General features: G+C 39.5%; 1 protein-coding gene across 3 annotated transcripts in view; it reads right to left on the minus strand.

Moving 5' to 3' along the window:
- The window catches only part of LOC113976107 (serine/threonine-protein kinase Sgk3), a 56,447-nt gene that overhangs the window by 18,311 nt on the left and 12,720 nt on the right, over window positions 1-25,416 (minus strand). For 2 of the 3 annotated variants that reach the window (XM_027701145.1, XM_027700970.1), the window contains exons 2-4: window positions 9,658-9,862; window positions 4,851-4,934; window positions 2,354-2,426 (exon numbers count right to left, since the gene is read on the minus strand). In XM_027701145.1, coding sequence (XP_027556946.1) covers window positions 2,354-2,426; window positions 4,851-4,934; window positions 9,658-9,735 — 235 coding nt within the window. In that variant the 5' untranslated portion in view covers window positions 9,736-9,862. Of the gene's footprint in view, window positions 1-2,353; window positions 2,427-4,850; window positions 4,935-9,657; window positions 9,863-17,131; window positions 17,157-25,416 lie in introns of those variants that run through there. The other variant, XM_027701068.1, reaches the window with a different exon arrangement.

The raw sequence follows: 25,416 nt of genomic DNA on the forward strand, positions 1-25,416 counted from the left end.
ACCAAGTAGCATATTTCCATAATCTATGCGTGGCACTGGGAAAGTTGCACAATTCATCCTGCCAGCAGGCACTCAGATACAGCCATCAAAGATAACTAAATAAAATACTTTCCTTTAAGTTTTGGACATTGTCTCTAATGTTAAAAAAAAATAATCCTCAGAATCCCCACCTTTATCTAAAGCTTAAGACACATAACTGTTCTGTAGCAATATGGAAAGATACACAAAGGATTTGGAACAGAAAGAGAGTTCTAACATGAAATAAAATGTAAAACAGAATCTTGTCTTTCATTACTCATATCAACAATAATTTGTAGGGAAAAAGAATATTTAACTTGTGTATTAACTTTTAAAGCATTCCAGTGACTGCCACATACAGATTATTGTCAGTTATTAAAATTTAAAATTAAGTTTTGATTAAAATATGTATTTCAAATATTAAGGAAAAATGTTCATATTGTTTTACGGATATAATCCTAAACTCTTGCTAGGATATCTAATAATCCCAAATTACTGACAACAAACAGTAAGGTAAATTTGCATACAGATGCTATGTGAGTCACCAACATCAGCAGTTTCAGTGTGGCAGGTGCACAGTGTCATCAGTCACTCTAAGCGTACAGAGCCATCCGTGCTGGTGAAGATAAAACACCTGTAAATTTTCAATTTCCGTATTCTAACTGGTTTCAGTGATTGTCCTCTGTCCCATTTTTTCAAGTTAAAACAAGATTAATTTTGAAATAACCTAAATGTCAATAAAAATTGAGCCCTTAAACAACAATGTATGCTATGACTATTTCTGGTAGATTTTGGGAAAAGGGATATAAAGGTTTCACTCTGCTGCATTCCAGTTAAACAGCACAATGCTGCATACCCATGGATGGATTACAGAAGTAAAATACCTTTTCAGTATTTGTAAAATATGTGACTTGCTTCAGAAGTCAGCAGAAACATTACATCAAAGCTTCAATAAATCACTGTTAAGATAAAAAATAATTTACATGAGCATCATGGCTCCAACTCCACCCTGCCTCCCAGCAAGACACATCTTGAGAACTATTTAGTTTCTCATGCTTCAAGGATTTCAGCATAGCTCACAGAAATTTAAAACAAGTCTGAGGACTTTGTTTTACATATATCATTTTAATAAAATTTTAGTTGAAGGTTTTTTTCCTCATTAAAACTCCAGTTTCTTAAATTTGACTCAAAATCCACCTGCACATTTGGCTGTACAGCAAACCAGACTCCATGACATTATCTGGTCTTCAGCAGATGTGTAGACACATTACACTTAGAACTTTTAGCAATCATTTACATCTTAATCAGAAGAGAACAGCAGAGCTTGGATACTTGTATTTGATTATTTTAATAAAAATTAAAAAAGAATTTGACATCAGGATCCAGATGATTAACTGCAACTGCCAAAAATTAGATTTGTTTGTGAGAACTTTAAAACACCCATAACTATACATCCTAAGAGTTCAACAGCATTTGTTCCTCAGCAAAGGAGAAAATGAAATAATTGAGAGAAGCACAGGAGAAGGTGAAACTACAAACACAGTCTGATCAACATCAGCAAGCCAGGGGAGGGTGGAAGGGTTCCAATGACCTTCAGGAAAACCCTTAAGTAAAAACAGCCTGAATGAAGGATATAAATACACAGAGCAATGGCCTGGCCTTCCCATTTGCCTTTTTGTTTATTCATCCGTGGTGCCACCTAGACTAATTCAATGCACTTTACAAGTGACTTTTTCATTAGTATTTTGCTGTGTACAGAGCAAACTAAATTGGGACTTAATCACTGGTAACGGGATCACAATATGTTCACATCAGACAGGCTTCCTGTTGTTGTTCCTTTTACAGAAGAGATTAGTTTTCATCTAAACTATACAAAGAAGCACATTTAGATACAGAGAGTTCAAAAGTCCTCAAAGATAAATCCTTTAATTATTTCATTTTTCAGAGCTGGTTGTGAGGAAAGTCACATGAAGGAAATTTAAAACTAACTAGGCATATGCTTAGGAGAGTCAGGGGTTTGGCTTTAGCATTTACAGGAGAGAGATTATACCTGACAGTTCATAATCTCTCACAATCCTGAATAGCGGAGGGTTGGGAGGAGCTGTAGCCTTCAGTGCAAGAGAGGCACTGGGCCACTAAGCAATACTTTGTTAACTATCACATGGTAGAATACCTACCTACGCTAGTTCCTGCTCGACTGAAGCATGACTAAACTGGTTTAGTCACTGTTTTGAGGACTGGTGTAAAACTCATCTAATATAGCTGCTTGTAGGCTGGAATGGATCAATTTTCATATAAAGAAACTGACAAAATGAATAACAAGATGATAACTTACCAGGATCAAAATTATCTCCAAATATTCTTTTAGCTGGAATCTTCAAGTTCATTGTGGGAAATTGCTTCTTTAGCTGAAAACAAAACACATACAAGTGGTTTATGCTTAGACATCAAAGCACCTAGAAATAATTGCACTTTGTTTTCTGATGAACAGTTTGAACACCTGATTATCAGTAATTCTGCTCCGCTATGTCAACTGCTCTACTCACATACTTGGGGGAAAAAAAACAAACCCAGAACAATCTGTACTCAGCTTGTTTGCACCAGACATACCCTTTTAAATTCAAAGGCAATCTCATCTTCATCTTATGGACTACTGCAGTAATAGTGCTAGAACAATTTTCCACTTGCCCCAGGTTAAAAAACATAGACTAGAATTTCAGTGTTGTTTTTATTTTCCTCTCTTCTCCCTTCCTCCATCAATTCTCTATCTCTTTTGGGTTTGTTTTTTTCTTACTTGCTTGCATAGGGCTGTATGCATGAGGTTTAGGATGGGCTGGGGACACAGGCTTTTGTCCAAGTGGCATTCTTAAAACTTTAGAAACCATGTGGTCTGCCCTTAAGTCAAAACTGCAAACAGATGAACAGCCTGTTTTGCGATCCTGCATTTGATAATTTGATTATATTCTACACTTGATAAACTGACCAGAAGATAGCATAAAACAAAATTGAATTATATATTAAAAAAACCCCTGACATAAGGTAAGCCTTGATTACATGTACTTCAAGTGCTCCAGAAGAGAAATCTCATTCTCATCCTCTTTTAAGAGAGTAGTTTTCTAATAGAGTAGCTGGCAATTCTTCTCTCCTTAGCAACAACAGTATCTCTTCCAGTTAGCAGCACAAGTTTTTTGGTGTACTATATTATATGAATTACACTGAATAGAAACTGATCTAAATGCCCTCCTGTTATGCTTCCCCAGGACCTCACTCTCTGCCCATGTTGAGAGACCAGTGCTGAACAAACTTCAGCAGAGCAATGCTAATCCGAATGGCAAGGGAATGTGGCAAAGGAACAGGATCACCGACACTCCCTCTGCAGGTACTGAAAAGGGGATACTTTGTTTCCTTCCAAGCCTACATCCTTGAAAGATGCAGGTAAAACATAGGATGGCGTATCCGGGGCACTTAAGCTCAGACCTCCAAGCTCAGCTCCAAGGTCACAGCCTGCATTTGGAGACCACTGCCACATGCAAATCCACATACAGTGAGGCAGAAGGGAGAAAAGCCTGACTCCTTCTCATAGAGGTAATGGAAAGGAAATGGAGGCACAGATAAGTAGCTGGTTATATTTTCTTATGGGGATCACAGGGGAATTACTTCCTCTTTTGTTGAAGCAAAAATTGTGGGATGAAGAACTGGAGGAAAGTATGGACACTGTGTCCAGTACTGTGTCCAGTTCTGGGCCCCTCAGTTCAGGAAGGATGTTGAGGTGCTGGAGCAGGTCCAGAGAAGATCAACAAGTCTGGTGAAGGGACTCGAACACAAGTCCTATGAGGAGAGGCTGAGGGAGCTGGGGTTGTTTAGCCTGGAAAAGAGGAGGCTCAGGGGAGACCTCATCACTCTCTACAACTACCTGAAAGGACGCTGTAGCCAGCTGGGGGATGGTCTCTTCTCCCAGGCAACTATCAGCAAGACAAGAGGGCATGGTATTAAGCTCTGCCAGGGGAAGTTTAGGTTAGATATTAGGAAGAAATTCTTTACAGAGAGGTTAATCAGGCATTGGAATGGGCTGCCTAAGGAAGTGGTGGATTTGCTGTCCCAGGAGGTTTTTAAGATGAGACTGGATGTGGCACTTAGTGCCATGGTCTAGTAACCGCAGTGGTAGTGGATCAAGGGTTGGACTTGATGATCTCAGAGGTCTTTTCCAACCCAGCTGATTCTAAGATTCTATGACACAGACTGCATATCTGAGCAAGCATTTGCCCTTCTTGCCCACTATCTAAAAGGAGCAAAATCCTCTTCTAGCAACGAACCCAAGAAATCCATACTTGGATGCTGAAGAGGATTATTTTATGTGGAGCACTGACCACATTTTTCTGTTAAAAAAAATCATACCTGATATGAAACTGCAGGTATGAATTGCCATAATTGACTTAATAGAAAATTTAGATAAAGAAAGAAGGACTTGTTCATGGCTTTCAGTACTTCGAAATAAAATGCTTATTTAGGAGAAACATACCTATCTAGATGTTTTGTGGGGTTTTCATCATGAACAAATGCACATTTCAGATGTTTTGACAACCACTAAATTGGAAGTTTCTCATTATGCTATGATCCCAAGCAACAAGGAAAAAAGTGACAAATAAGAGGATTTTGAATTTGAAATTCAAACAAACGAAAGCTTAAAAAGCCCACTCCATCATTATCTTTAATCAGGGGTCCTATGGTTACTGAGTCAAACTCCTCAAGAGGGGATTAACTCAAACCATAACACTGCAAACAAGTGTTACTCTGCTATTCTGGCAGGATTTCATAGCTTGCCTGTTGCTTACCGTATTGTAGAGTTTATCAAACTCCGCATACCGTCTTAAGACAAACCACTCATTTCTGCCAACAGAGACCAGCACTTTGTAAACCTGTAGTAGCAAACATAAAGTTAATGCCCACAAAATTTAGTAAAATCTCCAAGGTTTAATCCTGTGCTGGAAATAAGGGCAGGTTGTTAAAAGTATTGTGTAAATGCACTCGTTGAGCATTTCTTACAGCTAAGTCACACAGACATCAACAGAAATGATTAAAAGAACAATTAAAAGAATGTGGTACTTTACAGAAAATTTTTTAAACATCAGGTAAGCAAAAACTAACATCAAAGTTGATTTAATGGAGTTTTGTAAATTAGTCCATATGCAACAAGAACACCTGGCCATCAGATAGTAGTCTACTAAAATTTACTAAGAAATTTGTTAACAACTTGATAATCCATAACAAGACTAATATTAAAGAAGTAAAACATTTAAATACTGAAGACTGCCTTCATCAAAACCTAAAGAGAAAGTACATATGGAACGTAATTACAAAGATAACTGTTCTTTCCAACACCTTGAATGCAGAAGGATCCTGGCAGATGACAATTATTTAGGGAAGAAAAAAATGGTGCTGTGGCTGAAATATAGCACTGCGATGAAGGGAGGTATAGTTGAAACCTGCTGTACAGTTCTGGCTATTCAAATCCTGTGTCAGCAGAAGACTTCAGTAACTAGACAGATTGTCAATGCCTGGATTCATTGACTGCTGGGTGTCCAGCAGGCTTCTCCCATCTCTTAGGCAATTAGTTGTCCTTGCTTTTCTACCTTCTTGTACTTCCAGAAAGAGCCCAGTTATTCCTTCAGTGGAAAGGATGGGCACAGAAAGGAAATGAGTGCAGAAGGCTGCTAATTCCCAGCGTAGAAAACTGGACCAATGCCTCAGTCTCTATTTGCCCTGCAACAGCTTCTTACTTCTCTCATTTAACTCTCACAGTGGTAGTGGCAGCCACCACCATCAGCTCCTCAGCCTGAGATCTGCATTCATGCTGTGTTAACTGTTTAAAGAAGCTGTTCTCAGCCTGAGTCCCTGGAAGCTGGATGGAAGCACCCAGCAGAATGCTGATGAGACCCTTCTAAGAAAACTAGCGTTCCTTTACACTGCTAAACAAGCGTTAGTGTAAAACCTACCTACACACTTCTAGAGCCTCCCTACATGGTAAACTCTGAAAGCTTCAGCTGTGAAGACTTAAGCACTGTCCTCTTGACCTGGGTACCTTATACAGCAATCAAGCCCTGCAAGTGATGTTCAAGCACACATCTTCGCTCCCCAGGACTGCACAGCAGATCAATGCCAACACACTTAAGCAGCGGGCCATGGATTTCTTAAATTAGCCGGGCAGAATGCACAGATTGCAAAGCGCACGGGCAAGCACAACTTAGGATACGAGATGATATTCACCTCCATGGCAACCGCAACATTAAAACGGTTTCGTTCTCAGAGTAGCTGTAGAACAACAACACCATCAACATTTTTCACACAAGAGAGAATAAAAAAACTCCATAGGAGGTCATCCGATTCACACCACCAGAAAAGCTCTTGCACACCCAACAAAGGGAAAGCTGCAAGTTCAACAGTTATTGAAGCACTGAGTGATAAGAGCACATACAATATTCACAAAGAACTGGTAAAACCTAAAAACATAGCATGTCTTTGGGCTATATTACTACTCTCAGCTACACCTATGTAATGATTAAAGAGATGTGCAATGTCTGCATCTAGAAAGGTGGGGAGAGGAATCTAGCCTTACTTAGATAATAACCTTTTCAAATCTAATTATTTCTAATCTAAATTTAGTCTTAGAAAACTCCTAAAACATAGATAAGATGCATTTGCAACTTGTAATATGTGGATAAATAACACAAAGCTTTAAGAAAGGAAAAAGGAAGAAACAGAATTCCTGAAAACATCACCATAACCTATCTTCCAGATACAGATAGACAGGGTCTAGATATTTCTGGATGTGACAGATTTCTTCACAAAAAAGTCACTGAAATTACAAGGCTTCAACTCTGTTGTGGTAGCTCATGCTCCTGGATTAAAGATTAAATTTTAACTAAACAAAGATATGAAAAAAGTAGGCTGTTTTCCCATTTCAAGAGAACAAGTATTGAGAAAGTAAGGAAGCTATTTATTAAGTGTCAACAAGTTAAAAAAAAAACCAAACACCACAATTTCCACAGGGCTGGGGATTAATCATATACATTACGGGTCTGAGATGAAGTTTCCAGATTTAATTAGACAAACAGCAACCTTGAAAGAGATTTTTTAATAAGCCTGTATATGATGGGGGAGTGAAGGGAGACAAGAACAGAGAAAATTTGATGTCTTGATTAGACCTCAGACATCAAATAGCATAGGGATAAAAGTGAGAAATCCAAAACAAAGCTATTTGTCAAAACAGGCAAAAGAATGACCCACTATGCAGCAAGAACAGAACAACAATTAATATAGCCTAGATATGGTCCAAAACAAGCAAAGATTTTGCTCTTCTTATGAAGAAAGTGAATGTTGAATCTTCAGAAAAATGCAGGACAGTGAACTAGTGTGGATATGCATAGAGGCTGGTTACCATGAATTAAGTGGAAGCAAAAAAGTTCCCCTGCCAGAACACCTGAAAAATTCAAACCTTTGTCAAGAAAAAAAAAACATTGGTGGTATAAATATCAAAAGTATGCAGTATTTAACAAAATCAAATCAAACATTCAATAAAAGGTCATGAAAACACTCACGAGAAATGAAGACTTCACTTCCAAAGACAAAAATAAAAGGTTTGATTTAATCATCACAATGAGGACTGCGCAGAGACAAGATTTAAAAAAAAAAAAATGCTTTATCAGAGCAAGTGTGAGAGGAAAAAGAAGAGCTAGCAAAAACTAAGTTGCACATACTTGTCTTGTTTCCATGCCAGCATTGAGTGAGACACTGAAAGGTTTGAGCTGGAATTCACAGTTTCTATTCGGAACAGTAATATTATTCTAGAACAGTCTCAGAAGCAGTAGTGATACACACTGCAAGCAAGAGTAAGGTGAAGATTCACCTTACTTCACCTGAAGTCTTTCCTAGCCTTTTTCACTTTAACCTTTCCTTTCACCCTAAGGTTCTTACTGCTCTTTGTGGAAATGGTACTGGTATGGCCATCAAAGAGCCAGTTATACCTCCCACAAATTTATTAAGAACTCTTTCTCCCCACACCTCTCTCTCTCTCCCGCACAAAGTACTGATGGGATCCAGGCATTACAACACAGCTACAAAAGAGCAGACACAGTAAAAGCACTGACACATGCTGGAATTCACAGTTCCTACCATGAAGTTTAGTATGACCCTCACTTCTGTTATCAAATCTTAAAATACATGTGATAGTACTCAAAAGCTTGGTTGTGAAAAGCAGTTCTTGTCAAGCTGCTAATTGCTCCCTGATGCAGAAAGCAGAAGCCAGCAAGATGAAGCGTAGCTCTGCACAGTGTAAACTGGGTTGGATTTCTGCTCCCCTCCTCCCTCACCCCCCAGTTTCTGAAGTTTCCTACTCTTGCTCGTGCAGCCAAACAAAGTGCCTTTACATTGCTCAGGTTGTCTCACAGATCTTCGGGTAAACTGACCTGGCAATCACAACACTAGTTACATATCACAATATACCACACTGGCCTTTTCTAACAGCATAACTGCCAGCACTAAGGCAATGAAACAAACTTGTTTTGCTCAAATTTAGACTTTCATGAAGGTTTCCCTGCTTCCTTGAGTTTCACATGCATGCAGCAGTTTAAAGTATTAGTAAAGTTCTCTTTTGTTTGCTCCCTTTACCAGCACAATCCTTCCCCAAATTACATTTTTATACACTTGAAGAATCAAATGTCATTATTCTTCTCTGCAGAAGGGAGGTGAAGAGGAAAGGTAGATGCATAACTCATAGTAAACCTCTGTTTTGTTGTATTCTTCAGACAGCAACTCAGTCTAAGGGTGTTTGCATTCCACATCTGAAGAGTGACTAATTCACTCGGCGAAAAAAAAAAGCTTAGAGGAAGTTGCACAAGAGGAATGAAACAGCTGAACTTTTTAAAGAAAGTATTATGATGTTGTCATTTAGGGCTATATGTAAGCAAAACAAAAATCCATACCACACTACTTTATTTTTCAATATGCAATGCAAAGAATTTCCCACACAATGGAAAGACTTCACAAACAGAAAGTCAAACTCGGAGGCAAAGAAAGGAAGAGGGAACGAAATGACAAGGAGTGGAAATGGAAACAGGATAGGAAAAAACTCATAGGCATTAGAATCAGAAAACAGGAAGGAAGACAGAAAAAAAGGTTTTGAAAAAATGTGATGGTTTATATTTTTTTTTATTTTACACAAAAATTTACAATAGTATAATAGGATATTTATGAAAAATTCTATTTTTCTGAAAAAAACCAAATCCCTACTTTACTCCTTTAAAAAATACACATTGTTATAAAAAATCATGTAAAATGCCAAAAGTGGTACCACCATTTGGACACTTAGGTATTTTATATGAAAAATGCTGCTATTTGGGGGTAAAAATACCAGAAACTTGTAAAGTAGAGTTTTTTTTGCAGAAAGCAACACAGGTAAACACTGTAAAATATTCACAAATTCTCACTCTGGACTATGGCCAGTACTCACAAGAGCAAGGAAACATTTCCATAAACCTGTTAAAAATAATACCAAGCTCAGCAGTGGAGAAAAAAGAAAGGAGCACTTCTAGGCACCAATAGCCTATGGATTTGCGCACAGTGTTTACACTCTTACATACTTACAGTAAATCTTTTCTTCTTCTCCCTGTGCTCATCAGAGCTGGGAATGCTAACGCTTGGGCAGCTTTCCTTGAGATCCATTGTATGTTTCTTTTGACAAATTCGTTACAGGACCCTGTTTCGAGTGTTGCAATCAGAAGGTATCTTCAACGGTACTGATCCAAGATACGCAGCTTTTCTTGAGAAAACGTGACTTCCATCGTGCAATCTTAAAGTGAACATAAAAGGAAAATTAAGTGCAGGAATGCTTAACTCGCACTGCTAAAAACCTGTGTGACAAGAACTTTCCCTGGCAGGAAATGCACTTTAATATGCACATATAAACCCACAATCATTACTATTTTGTAAACTTTCATGCTTGTAGTCCTTTGTTGTTTCACTGAAATCACTCGCATTCTTCAATGACACAAGTGCATCCAAAAAATCACTGAGTTGTGTAGACATACTGGAAACAGATTTGGACCCACTACAGACAATACTTCAAAGGAACAAAGATAGGGCATGGAGAAATAATTGAAGATGACAACCTGGTATCAGACATCTGAGAAATGCCACCAGCTTGTATATTCAGAACAGTTCACTTCAAAACCAAAAGGTTTTCAACTGCATGAGTGTGTACCAGAGGGCACTTCAGATTTGTCAGAACATGTTGAGGGCACTTAAAAATCACATCAGAGATATTTAAGACAACATGAGAAAAACTAATTTTTCATGTGAATTTTAGAGAGGAACACAGGGAGCATCATGTGCCTGTCTTAATATTTACCTTCTCTGCCCCTCTTTCCCCATACTTGACATACTTTGTGTTTAGCAGAACACAGGGTGTAAGGTCATCCATCCCCTTCACTGAAACACTTAAGTTTCCTTGCAGAATGTGAGAAGGGCACAATACAAGAGGCTGAGAATAAAGCCATCAAAAAGGCAGAGAGCTTAGTATTAACTAGATGCCTCTTCACTCACTGAGGGACAGTACTCTCCACACCTGCCTTGAGCACAAGAAAATTGTTCACTGGACCCCAGTGCAAACAACAGGAACTTCAGCAGTGCCCAAGAGCAGTTGAAATTAATGCTACATAGTTACAACACTCTGTCCAGGCCTGCACAGCACAGCCACCTGAACTGCTTTACTGAATGCAGAACAATATGTGTCTGATAACTTACAAACATGAGAAAATTGTTTTAGAAAGAGGGGATCTCAGTTCTCTTCAAAATAGCCAGAGGAAAAAGGAGCGCCCAGATCAACATTAACTCCCTATTTTCTTAAAACAGGGAAGTATAAAAGTGAACTCTATATTTCATATCATAAATTTCCAAAAAGCACAAACTAATCCACTGCAATTCTGCCATTAGAGAGACACCCATATTTATGTTGGCACAAAGGCCAAAGCCCCTGGAATCCAGTGAAAAGATTTGTTCCTGATACCCAACCACCCTCAGTCAGTCAAATGACTATTTTTCTTGCTCTCAAAAGCCAGGTCACCAAACTTCATGTTGTTATTCCTCCTGTAGCCATTTAAAATTGAGTAATTTTCAAAGATTGATCTGGTGACTCTAAACAAAAAAGGAATGTTTAAACCCACTGTAATCACAAATAAGTGATAGATCATCCATACTGCAGCACATTCAGAAAATTATTTTTAATTATATGTGCATTTACCCTAATTCAATTGTTCTCTATTTCACCAAGTAGCTAATTACAGGGTTGAGGATGGTTAAGCTTCTCCCCTACCCTTATTTGACTACAAAACAGCTCAGCCAAGCCAGTTACACAGATGTGGAGTTTCAAATTGATTTCTCTTTTCCTTTGGCAAGCCACTGTTAAAAGCTTTATTACAACAAGGCACAGTTTCCATTTTCCACAATTTTATACTGGCGTGACATTAAGAGTGTTCTTCACCCATTGCCACACACTAAAATTGAGATATGAAAGTTAACTGAGCTCTCCTCCATCCACTAAAACTGTCAATAGGCACCACTTCCAGTAAGTATTTCACTCAGCTTATACTTTACGAAGCACTTGTGTCAATCTTTAGCCACTTCAGGTCCAGCATCAGGAAGTGAGTACAAGTCCCTGTGTTTATCTGTCTTCCTGCTCATCACAGAAAAACAAGTAAAGCTTTAAAATGGATTAGGTGTTCCCTGATTAACATCATTCACTGTCTTTCTCCTCTTGCAAACGGACATTTGTTACAAAGGTTCCTGGCATGCCTGCACTCATTCTCACAATATAGGCTGTATTCCTCTTAACTCTTCCATTTTTCACTCTTAGTGTCAGAGCTTTAAATGACAGTACAGGAGCAGTATGGATTAAAAGTTGTAGTCTTGGAAGACTGAGCTCTATTTCAGATCTCAAGTTGAAATATCTCTGAAAAACAAAAGGAGGAAGTGTCAACCAGATTAATTCAAGGAAAGGTTTATTCATCTTACTGTGGAGAAGAATAATAAATCATCCGAGGAGCTGAAACTGTAATGTTCGTATTTCTTCCTTTAAGCTGCCTGGAAGATCACTGGCTGTGATTATTTTTTTCCCTGAGGCATCTCCTCTGATATGTGCCTGGGTCACCAACACTAAGCTGAACTGACAAACTTGGAAGAAATGCATTTTCAGTTTGTCACTAAGCTCCAGTGGATCAGAGCTTGCTTTCAATTTCTATTTGCCTTGAGCATATCAGCTCTTAAGAGCTACTTATATGTGCACTGTAAGTCTGGCTACAGAAATAGGGATAGACTTGGCTTAATCTTTACCATGCTGTACTTAGGAATACAGTTGTAGTTTTAGTAGCAGGTAAAACCACAAATGCTGTGGTAACTACATCAAGTAATAACAGAGAGAAAACAGTAGAAATATGTTTTTATCCACAGCTTCAAAAGTGGAAACTGCAGTGTCCTGGAGGATGCCAGATACCAGTGAATTTAACAGACACTGTCAGCTGAGAAGTCTCTAACCAGAGCTTTTTCTGTAACTAAGAACAAGGAGCCCCTGCCCTCAACTTTGACAACATGCAGAAAGGAAAAGGAACTTTAGAAAAGCATGTAGCAAAATAAATCCCCTCAAATCATACTTGGGCACTAGTGAAAGAGCATGTAGATTATGCAAGACAGGTTAACGCTGAGACCACTGTTGTCTAGAAACAGCTAAAATTTTTGAGCTGCTACAGTATCTAGGCCTGGAACAGGGGAAGGGACAAGGTTAGAGAAGAACAGAAGCCGCAGGTCCTCTTGGCACAGTTTCAAGCTCATCAACAGCTACTCTGTCCACTCTCAATGGAAGCTGTCAAAACGCAAGCAGTATTTTCACTGCTTCCAGCAGGAAGCCACAACAACATTAAATTTCAGGCTGACCCTTGACTCTGGTGAAGCAAGAGCATGGCCATAACAGAACTCTGACACCAAAAGAACATATACAAACCTACTACCCCCAAAAATGAATGCCTTACAATAAAACTTTTTCTGCAGCCTCATAATAACTGCATGCAACAGGAAAATATTATGTACTTTAGCGATATGTGGCAACCTCTTTTTACTCCTTTCTAAATAATTTTGGCTCAAACTGTATTTGAAAAGGTTTTTGAAGTTTAATCAGAGTATTTTATTCTGTACTGAAACCTTTTCTTTTTTTTTTTTTCAATGGTAATGGCCTGAAGATGATACCATTGCATAACCAAAGACCCTTGTTACGGGTGCTTATGCTTCAAACTCTGCCTAGAATTTTCAAAACTAGATTAGGAAGCTGTGTATTCACCTGCTGCCTCTCTGGTTGCAGACAAAATGCCTTAAACACCTCTAAGGCCAGTGCAAATCAGCTATCATACTCTGACTGTGAGTAACACAAGGGAAGCAGAGACAAGAATAGTAAAAAAATCCCAAAAGACTGTCTCCCTACAAGCACACTTGGAGGAATTACCGGGATCCATAATCATCCATTGGATCAGAACAGGCATTTCCCTATACACTAATCATTTGCCTAGAAAGACTTACTCTGGAACTGAGTCACCAGTAAAACCAACTGCTGAAAACCCCAGCTGATTCCAGTTACAAAAGGAACCTACATATAAAGAAACAGAAATCAAGATACAGGAGACAGTCCTATTATTCACTATAAACACCATCCTATTTCCTCTAAATTTAGAGAAAGTATCAACTTTGGCACACTTTTCATCACTTCCTTAGTCTTCTCCACAAATATCCTCGTAATAAATAGCTCAACATATTACTGGACCTTACACAATCTTGGAGAAAACCCAGAAAGTCAACTTTTTCTCAACCTGCGTATGAAGAAATAGTGTTCCACTCTCGTTACCAGACAGGCAGCTGACACAAAGGAAACAGGAGACAACGTATTCAGAATCAAATGAAACAGAAATACAGGATGAGGAGATCCAGGGACTGGATCAGACACTTCAGAAAAAGCCAATAGCAAAATACAGGTTGCTAACCTGTAAAAAGAGAGGGATGGCCAGAAGCAGTTGAATAACTGGGTTCTAGAGAAAACAGGTTTCATTCAAAAAGGTCATCCTTTTAAATATCACATATAATTGATTTTTCATACAGGGACACTAAACATCTCCGGAAATATTCCACCTGAAGAAAAAAAGAGACCACTAACCAAAATACTCTAATCAAACCTTGGCTTATCTCCAGATTCCCTTCTAATTACTATTTCAGAGGAGAATTGAGAATTCAGCCATTGGTATAAAGAAAAAAGCCTGCTCCCTGTTTACACATCCACCCACTACCTAGCAGCTTTAAAAAATTCTAGTAGCACCACTGTGGAAAGCAAACCACTACTCTGCAGCAACATGGGCAAAGTCCAATTCAACTGAATCTTTCTACTTAGAGAAAAAGACAGCAGGTAAAGTGAAAACTCAATCAAGGGAAAGAAATAAGTAACTACTCTCTTTTTGTCTCTATCAAATTTACTTTGGAGAAGTCCAGCAAGCATTACCTTCCCACAATTCTACTGCACACAAGAACATCCCTTCTGCGCCACCTTCCAAAAGAAGCTCCAGTAAATTACTCTAACTGACATATAACAAGATTTGTGCCTTGGATTAGACCTATTTGCATTTATGTTTATTACATGACAGAACACAGGTTCTCTGCTGTGGCAAGAAAACCCTGAATAATAAAATGGCTCTTAAGAACAAATATTGCCAATAAGAGGCAGTTGTCTTTTAATCCTGAACACAGGTCCATAATAATTTCAACTTCAGCCTGTGTCCACAGTATCCAGAAGGGTCGCCATGTGCCTCTGACGGTACGACTTAAATGACAGGACACATAATAAAATCCAGTCTGCATTACACTTGCTACTTGCACATTTCTTGGTGTGCTTCCTCAGCCTGCCTACACACCAGGTCCAATTAAAGTTTAAATGTAGATGCCTAAGGATAGCACAGCTCAAAGGTTGTAGCAACAGCACTCTGAGCTACTTTCAAGAGGTCTTACGGATAGCTGACAGCAGCCACCTGCAACACAGTCAGTTCTACATAAGAGGGCAGTCAGACTTCAGTAAACACAAAGCAAATAATCCCGGCCTCATTTTACCCCTCTTGATGAAAATTAAATGAGAGTACACCACATTTCAATTCCAGATATACTGGACATGTTTTTACATGACCTTCAACAAAAGTCACCAACTGCTCTCCCTCTGTTTCACTACATAAACACAGGAGAATTCCAATCTATTTAAGACTGATGTTATTGCTAATGCATTGAACATGGAAAGAGTTACTGGGTTTTATGTTCTATACTTGGCAAAAGGGTAAAATACATACAACAGAATATACTGGATAGTAACATAATGAAATATGAAAATCCAAGGTAGAGTTTGCAATCTAGAAAATACACTTTTGAAGTCTGTGCTTTACAGAATTCATGGCTGCCTAGAACCATAAAGCTGTTGGAATGAAAAGGCAACAACTTAAATATTGGAATATAAAAGGCAATTAAGAGAAAGAGTCTTTAGCAACATACAAACTGCACGTCCAGTTCACCACCAGTTGATTCATCATGTTACATCAGTGGAACTACTACTCGTATTTTATGTCCATTCTTCAAGGACAGTTTAGAGATTCCTGCAGGTAAGAACATACATTGACCTCTCACATATTTCTGTGCTGCACAGAGAATGAGAAGGTTCAATTCCACAAGGATTCAGAGATCAGTTGTTTATGCACATATAACAATCTGGTGCAACAACGTCAGATGTGGTGAGGCTGTAATTTACATCACAGGTGGGAATTCAGGCTAGAAAGCAATTTAAACACATTATGTTGTTATTATTATTATGTTACATTATCATGTAACCACTAGGTGCCTGTGTCTTCAGGTTTAAGACTATCGAGGTTCTTAAAAAAACCAGTACTTTTCACTGACATGGGCAAGTCAATCATGCTGCATTTCTGATCTCAACAACAATCTCAAAGTATCTTTTAAGAAACAGGTCAGTTTTCTAACTTTAAGCTATTAAAAATACCATGCACGGAGACTATCTTAACAACAGTGAACTTTCCAAAATGCTTTCCAAAAGCTAGTAACAATTTTTCCTGAAATCTAAAGTATCTTAAAGCCTTCAGGAGAACACTTCTCCACGTGCAGCTTCTGTTTTTACCATTAGCTCCTACTACAGTCATTGAAGAGATTGATGTGCAGGTGAAGACTAGAACAAAACAAAACAAAAAAAATCAGAACTATATTTAGACACTGAGACTGAAACAACACTAATATTAAAAGATGCCAAAATAGAGTAACAGCAACCTTTAAAAATACAGATTCATTCTGTGTGTGTTTATAAAAACACTTAAAATGTCTGAAAGGAGTTGTAAAAAAACCCAAAAACTTAGCTACAAGAATACTGCAGCAAGGGATATTCACAGAAACCTTCAGTGCCAAATAACAAGGAAGAACCGCTAAGGGCATTCAGGTGACACTGCTGTGTTGAGATGAAATGCAGCACCAGCAGGACAACGTATCCTAAGTTGACAGGGGAGTAAGAAAGGCACCATTCCATCCTGCAAAACTACTGTGCGTCCAGAAGCAGCACAGTTACACCTTTATGAGCCGCAAGAGGAGGAAAACTCACAGAAGGGCTGGGGGAAAAAGAAAAAAAAAAAGGATAAGCTGTCAAAACAGCTTTAGCCATAATACTTTACAACTGCCTTTTAATTAACCCCCACAAAATTAAATTCCTCAAGGGTACCTGAATCCCGACGAGACACCGCTGCCTAAAAAGCTTCAGTTTCCCAGGACCAGACCCCAGTACTGCTCTCCCGAAAAACCAGCACGTCCTGGCTGCGAACCACTCGGGGAAAGACGAACGAGACGGCGTAGAGGCCGTCCCGGGCCGTTCCCCCGCCCGGGTACCACAGACCCGTTACCTACCTCCTCACCACCACCACCACCACCATCATCATCATCATCATCACCATCACCACCACCACCACCACCACCACCACCTTCTCCTCCTCCTCCTCACCGGCTCCGCTGCTCCTCGTGGACCTTCACCCCAACAACAATTTCTCGGCTCCCCGACTTCTAGGAAGTTCAAACGCTTCTCACACTGCCGGTCCAGCGCCGGCCGGCGCTGCCCCGCGCGGCCATCTCCCGTCCCCGGAACCCTGCAGGATAACACGCACGGGGGCTCGGTAGCGAGGGGAAGGGAAAGGCGGCTCCGCCAGGGCGCGGAGGCTGCGGCCGCCCTCCTGCCTACCGCCCTCTTTCCCTCCCTCCCTCCTTCCTTCCCTGCCTGCCTGACTCCCTCCTTCCTTCCCTGCCTCCCTCCCTCTCGCTCCGGCTCCCGCCCCTCCCGCGCCCCTCCGCCCCCGCGGCGCCAGGCTGCCCGGCCGCCCGCGCAACCCTCCGCGGAGCCCAGACCCCGGCTTGCCCCGGGCTGTAGCACGGGGCCAGGAGGCGAGGTCCTCTCCCCTCTCCAGCCCTTTATATATTAAAAAAACCCCAAACCCAAAACCTTTAAAAATAGATATATTTTTTCTTTTTTTAAGGGCAAGTTTCCACTTTCCCCAGTCCCTAGGTTTCAGTCCCTCCTCCTCCCCACCAGCCCCCGGGGGATGCTCCTGCTTCTGCTGGGCGGCTCCCCTCCAGAAACTCTGGAAAATCAGCAGCACTCCTGTAAAAATAACCTAAAAACATCGCTGCGCACACGAGGGGTTTCAGTTTAACTCTTCAACGTGTTCAGGGGTGCCCACGACGCACCAGCAAGGCCGTCATTAAACCAGCCAGCCGCTGTAATGACAGCTCTCCTGCTTCTGTATGTGCAGAAGGAATGACACAGGAAAAATGAGATAGGTATGTGTAATATCTAGCACTATTTAGGGAACTATTTCTGCACCCTCTGAAATTTCGGGTAAGTTTCAATGCCCCAGTTAAAATTCAGCTAGACCTCTTAAAATAAAGTGTAACATGGTAAGTTTTTCCTGAGCAAATTGAGGCCATAAAACAATTATAAAAATAAAAATTCCAGGAAAAAAAAAGATCCTTCAATGGCAGTATCACTCACACTTTATTCTGTTAACTAGATCTAGAAGTGTGGGACAGACAGGAGTTAGCATGGATTCGGTTTAACAGAACAGACCACCACACCCATTAAGTTAAAACCTCATGTTTACTGAGGATCTGCTATGCTTTCAAACATTCAGACAAGGCTTCAGAGGCAGGGAATATCTGATACAAATGGTAACACTCAGGATGAGTTAAAAGCCTGTGCCATTTTAGCTTCCTCCCTATAAATACCTGAAATGTTTCTCGGGATTTCAACTGCCATGTAAAGAGTGAGCAAGTATGAAAACACCACAGCCCATTTCACTGTCTTAACTGATGTGCCTCCAGAACCCCACAGGTTTTCATCAGGAATTGTTCTATTGATTATGTTCTACAAGCCTGTCTTCACAAGACTTGTATTTGGGCCTGACGGGTCATGACAATGCTCATTTTAACAGTCGCAGGTATTGGCAAGTATCTGGCAAGGAGCAATTCCAAAGATCCTGTTTCTGAGCACTCGTGCTGCAGAAGTTTTCCTGCATAATACTACACTCATGTGTCAGGCACCGACAGTCATCCAAGCACTCTCCAAAAACAAATCAGAGAAGCAGTCTGGCAGTTTTTAAAATACGTCAGTGTTTGGATTAGTGTGTTGTAACTGTGTACGCACAAGTTAGAAGTCAACTGGATCACAAGCTTCCATTTCAGTAGAGTCTGCACAGGAAGAAATGAGGAATTTTCTCATTCTACCCTCCCCTTTCCTGATTTTGGAGTTTCGTATTTTTACCTGTATTTTTGGTTAGGCACTGCTAAACCTGAGGCTCTGCATTGTAGCAACAGCTTTCTCTTGCTTGTTCAGGTCTGGCAAGGTATTTGCCTTACATTCATAGAGAGGTTCGAAAGAAGCTTTGTTAGCACTTCTCATGGTGAATCCCAGAGCAGAATGCTTCTGAACTTCAGTCAGAATAACTCATCGGCAAATAATTTAATCAGGTAATCTGTACTCAAGAGCTATTTTATGTTGCAGTTGTTTAGCAGTGTTCAGCTTCTGTCTGCTTGATAGTTTTTGGTTAATCATTCACTTGTCAGTAGATCAGTTGAATGGAGCTACTGGACTGATTTACAGTGAGTGGAAAGACCTCAACCCAGGAAAGCTAAGAAGATGACCCTGGCCTAGAGATAATTTAACTTTGTCTACCTGGCCACATGGTCTAAGCCCTAAACCTTTGACTAAAGAGCGGCTATTTGCCCTTCCTCACAGTTAAAATCTCCCTGAAGACTGAGCTGTCAAGCGGTTCATTTTATGCAGTTCCTCTCACTATTCCAGAGTAAGTAACTAGTGATCAGGAATGTGGTCCTTACATTGTAATTTGCCTGAATAAAATCTGCAGCACGTTCATCTATCTAGTGTGTCATACTATGCAAAACACTTCTAAGGTCCTAAAATTTAAATAAATCCTAATTTACAGATTTACTTGATGAGCTTTTAAAGGCTAATATTCTAATGTCAAGGTGGATACCTGGTGGTTAACTGCATAGCACAAGAGAAATGCATGGAACTCAACTTGCCTTTTAGTGAAGTAAAAGGTCAGCATTCACTCTGACATTTTTGTCCCCAGGAACTCCCTTACATTCCCCATTTACATTTCCTGGGCAAGTAATACACACAGAGAATCTCATTTCCACTGTTTTGCAGTACTTTGCTTCTAAAGAATGTTACAAATCCACATACTGCACTGTCATCCCAAGTATTTTAAGTCTTTGCTGAGGAAAGACTGGGTGGTGGGGGTGGAAAAGACAAAAAAAGGGAAGAGAAATGAAGGACCCGTCTCAATCCACTGCAAATACAAGAGGTCACAGAAATGCACAGTACCTTTCACATGTTTCTCCAAGCCCAGCATGAGCGGGTAACAACTATCTAAACTATTCAGTTCTATTTTTACTGAAAATGTCCTTAAATTAGTATGAAAACCTTGTCCCTGACCAAAGATCAAAAGTCTAGTTTTATAACATCAAGAGAACTATACAGACAAAAATAGAGCATAAAAAATTTGTAAAACAATGAAAAGCAGGAATGCAGGTAACTTGCTTAAACGTAGCCAGTACCTTTACTAGTGAACACTGTTCCGTATGTATATACTGGGAAATTTTAGTATATATTCAAATATTCACACAAAAAGCACAGTCCAAGCCACTCGACAAGCGTAGTTCAATAGTTGTAGTTATTGCTAAAACACAGTGGGTCATTGGGTAACAAAATCAGCTAACAGAGTAACACTATCAGCTTCAAACACCAACACCACAGCTTTCTGTTTCAGTTCCTACATCTGCAAAGGAGTATCTTAGCCTATCACTGTCCTACTCCTCACACTCAAGGACAACACAACCTCATTGCCCCAGAACAGTCCGTTAATTAGTCATCAGGTTTGGACACTGAGATGAGATGATGTTTGGAATTTGTTAACTCTTCTGTGGCAGTATCCCACTAATTGGCAACTCAAGTTAAACCAAATGCTTGTCTGTTTAGAACCCTCCAAAAGGCATTAACATGACAGTAATACATGCAAAGTGATCTTTTAAATAATTATTGTTAGCCTTTAGCCTATCAAGCCCGAACTTAGACTGCACTCAGGAAACAACTGATGGCCACTGTAGTTAACTTTGCGTGTGCCCATTGTTTTAATCAAAGAACCCAATTCCCAGCAGGGTGTATCCACCTACACAGCATTGAGCAGTCTGAGGATATCGCTCTTTGGAAAGCCTTGGGCTGCAATGGATGGGCCTCACAGTGATGCAGGTAGAGCAACTCTGGGCAAATATTGTCTAACCCCTGGGATTCTGGCAGCCACAAAGACCTCATAAAATGTACGAAGACAGATATGCATCTGCCCTGTTCTATCAATTACTCTCACTTTCCAGCCTCCTGTTTGGAGGCTAATTAATCCATACTCATACCCCACTGTCTGCTCAGGAACAGGACGATGAAGGGGCTTGGGAATCGGCCAGTTTGGGACCAGGCATTCAGCACTGCAAAGTTGTGTACTAGAGAAAACAGTCTTCTGTTAGACTCCCTAGACACATGGACAAAATCAAATACGAGAAGACACTCAGTGGGAAGGTGATCTAGCTGAAAGCCTGAGAGTTAAAACTGTGGAAGAAATGCCAGATGGACAAGATTTAAAGCTCACAGTGCATGTGCAAGCAACAGTATCACCAGGTAACTGTTCTTCACCAAAGCTGGTTTTGTAACACTTAATGCATGTATGCATATTAATAGCTTTCATTTAACTCATTTTTATAGTTGTGTGCCTGGGCTCATTAGAGAAGTCTGAGTAATGGCTCACTTTTACATGAGCTGTGCAGGGGAAATGTTTTTTCCCTACTTTCCTTTTGTACACTATATCAACTACAGAATGACTTCAGATTACAGTCTTTCAGTTTGAAGGAATGAAATGAATAATTAAAAGACTGATTCATGGCAAACATGTACTTCAACTCCTTCTCCCAAACAAACTAATCAACCCACCTGAAACTACCACAAGCCACTTAAACAAGTACGACTGAAAGATTTAGTATTATATGCTCCTGACGAAATGCAAGAACTTGACACGTAAAAGGAAGCTTCATTCATAGTGACATTCATAGTGAATTGCCAGTTTCCAGCACTCCAAACACAAAGAACGCGATCCACATATTACAAGAAGAATGTCCTGGAGCACAGAAGCTAATGAAGATCAAAACCAGGATCTGCAACAACACTACACGGACTCTCACTTAGCATAGCAAACACCACAAACCAAAATGATGGAAAACTATAGAAAAACCATAATAAACTGCATCATTTCACAAATATCACAAGAGTATATATAACATGAACCAAAAAAAAACGACAGCAGCACCACATGAAAGAAATTCTTCACAGAAGAAGAAAACTGGTCTAAATCAATTGAAGCATATACTAAAGAGGAACACTAGTATACAAGCATGATGAAATTTCAATGTAAAAAAGCAGTGTCAGGCAGTAAAATACCATGTCTGCAATTTCAATACAAGCATCTCTGTTTTCCTCACTTCATCCTCTTCAATTTCTTTGTTTCCCTCGTGCACACTAAAATGTATTATTGTTGCCATACACGGAGTGCTTTTTTCAGGTAGGGCAGGTTGAACAATGTATTTCTGTTATAAAGCAAACCACTTAAGATTAGTTTCTAAAAATTACATGGCATGCAAGGCATTTAAAGTGAATGGTGAATTCAGTGCACATGAACTGTCTGACCCAAACCCTGTTGTTTACATCCTGTTCACTTATCGCTGCAAGAGCTGGCAGGGTTCCAACAGGAGACGTCATCCAACCATAGCTGTGTCCATAGGAGAAGCACCACTCATGGAGGGCATGTGGCCCGGATCTCTTTTTGCCCTGCACTTACCCTCACTCACTCCAAGTGTGCTGGAGCAGGTACCAAGTGAAACTTCCACAAACTAGTTCAGCTACCAGAAACAGAACAACAGTTTAAATACAAACTCATGATAACTTAGTTTACCTTAGTTATCAGTTGTCTTGGAGATTTACAGTATGGATACTGCCTCAAGACACCTCCACTTGTTTACATGGAGGCACAAAGATTTACATGGGTTCCAAGAATACAAGGAAAAAAAGTACGTTGGACCTGACTTACCACCAAGTCCTCCAAGGGTGGATACCCATATAACAAAAAGACAAAGATAACCAGCTGCTTTATAGGCATATAGCAACAGAAGCGCTTGACATGTCAAATACACAGCTTGTTGGTATATGCTGTCATGTTCTGCGACTAGTTTCAGCAGACTGGCATAAAACACTAATAGACTGTTAAACACTGTGAACCTGAGGTTAGACACTGCAGCTCATAAAGTATAAATTGATAAAAAAACTCCCAACTGATAGTACTCTACAACCTGCATTTTGCTCTTAATAAAGACTTTTGGGAATTCTGTTTATAAATACACTTCTATAAAATACATAAAGTCTCTGAGTTTCCAGATCTGAGCATTTTGTGCAGGACGGTATACCAAAGCTAAGCTAAGTAAAAAAGACAAAAAGCTCTCTAAGTGGTAATTCTGTATGGATGTTTCTTATTTCAGCCTCCTGAATCCCAGCTACAGCACGTTCTACCAGAATTGCAAATACAGGCTGGGGTGAACAAACATGCTTTGGTAAACAAGTTCTCTGGCACACAATGTTATGTAGGTGGGGTCTACCCAGAATGTCAAGAGTTCTTCCTCAAATTGTAGAGATGAGCATGAACACAAGGACCATGTTTGCATTTTCAAGCTATTTACTGGTATTCTATTCAATGAAACTGAACAAGGGCTTTGATTTGGGGTGTATAAACCCCTTCACAAAAGGCTCACAGCCTTTTTCCAAAATATAAGCATTTTAAAGGCAGCCTAAGATCTACAGAATAGAACAGATTTGGTTTTGCTATTGTATTAATACTTCTAAAAACTGTTTGCAGCAAAAGACGTGCATTTCACTAAAGTACTGTTATGCACCAACTCAGAGTAGAAGAAAAAGGTAACAACAATTAAAAAAAACAACTACGGAAGCAAGAAGCTGTATCTTATAATCCAAAAAAGACACAGATTTAAGAAAAATGTTCTAAGAGTTTATTATTTGCTGTCCTTACTTTGTTTACTTGTTTATCTAGTAATTTCCTCACATTTGCCAGATGCCCAACCTAATCTTGACCCACAAAGGAGATGTATTTCCATCTACCAACTAGAGTCTGTTTTTTGTTCTCCAAGAACATATACTCTAATTTTCAATCCTGGGAGCTTGAAGGGTGCATGTGGGCCTCAACTATTAAGTGAGTTTCAGCAATAGATTTATATACAGGTACATCAGCAACAGATTTACATAAAGATACATCCAATCCTCTTATACCAAGTAAAACCAATACAAGAAGAAGAAGCAAGGACAGAGCAGAGATGATCAACTTCTGGACTCTACTAAACTAATTTTTTCTTTAACTTGCTTTTCTTTTTATAACATGGCAATCTATCAGAAGCCAGTTAATAGAATATTGTAAATCTATGTATGAAGCATAAGCAACAATTAAATAAATCCCTCTAATCTTGATATTAGCTCAAGACCAATGTTCCATTATGCAGTTTTAAAAAAGGAATAAGGCAGTATTTAATCTTTCAGGCCAGCAATTTTTTTATATTAGCTGGTGTTGAGTGGTAAGGACCACATGGAACAAGGAAAGATATTGTAGATTACAGCATGGAACATGAACACTAAGTAGGAGAAGTTATCACAAAATTGTATCTATAGACATTTAGCTTTGATGTACATACAGTCATTTTAAAAAGGACAATAAGAACCAGATTATTTAAAAGACATATTACTTTCTTAGAGTCATTGTTCAAATTACTCAAATGTTTCTTATGAAAATGTTCCTGCACACAATCCAAGCTACTCTTGGATCTATCAAGAGTAAATCTTATTCCATCTACAGTTTTCTCTAACAAATTGAAGTATTTTTTGTAGATGACAGCACAGTTTTAAGCCTGCACAAGAACACAAACGAGCAAAATGTCAACATTTGTTAATTACATGCCAATCTTTGTGTCAGCCTGGTTCATTAAATGTTTTTATAAATCTTTGAATTAAACAAAGAAAAAATTTTGTTCTAGAAAGAAGATAAAGATTTTGTAAAGCCATGAGAACTCAAGATGTTGTACACCTCCTGAACTAATGCTCTTGATAAATATGTTACTGCATTGGTAGTAAAATATGGGATCTGTGCAGAATCTGTGCAACCTTCAAGAATCTACCAACAACCAACCTCTCTTTGGATGCAACTGGAATGGTGATGAGGATATCCTAACTGAAATATGCACCATGCTAACAGATGCTAAAAGGAGCAGTGTTGGAGGAGGGTACTAATATCTCTCACTCTTAGATTAACTGATGAAAATTTAACTTGAGTCTGAATCAGATACCATGCAAGCACTCAAAAATCTCTCCATGCCACACTAGCTCTGTTTCCCCTCTGGTTTGGGATGAGTCACTTTCAGTTTTCTACATCAAATTGCTTCCGATTCAAATGTACCTTTCATTTATATAAAAAGTGTTGCAGTAAAAGCCCTTCAAAATACCCACTTCAGAAATAATGTTTCATTGTTCACCTTTACATAACTGTGGTTTCCCAGGCCTACGCTGCTCCTTTTTTCCCCTGTGTTTGTCACCAGTTTATACCTACCCACGCACAGTTGTTT

This window comes from Neopelma chrysocephalum, unplaced genomic scaffold (genome assembly GCF_003984885.1).
Source record: "Neopelma chrysocephalum unplaced genomic scaffold, ASM398488v2 Primary Assembly neopelma1_22, whole genome shotgun sequence".
NCBI lineage: Eukaryota > Metazoa > Chordata > Aves > Passeriformes > Pipridae > Neopelma > Neopelma chrysocephalum.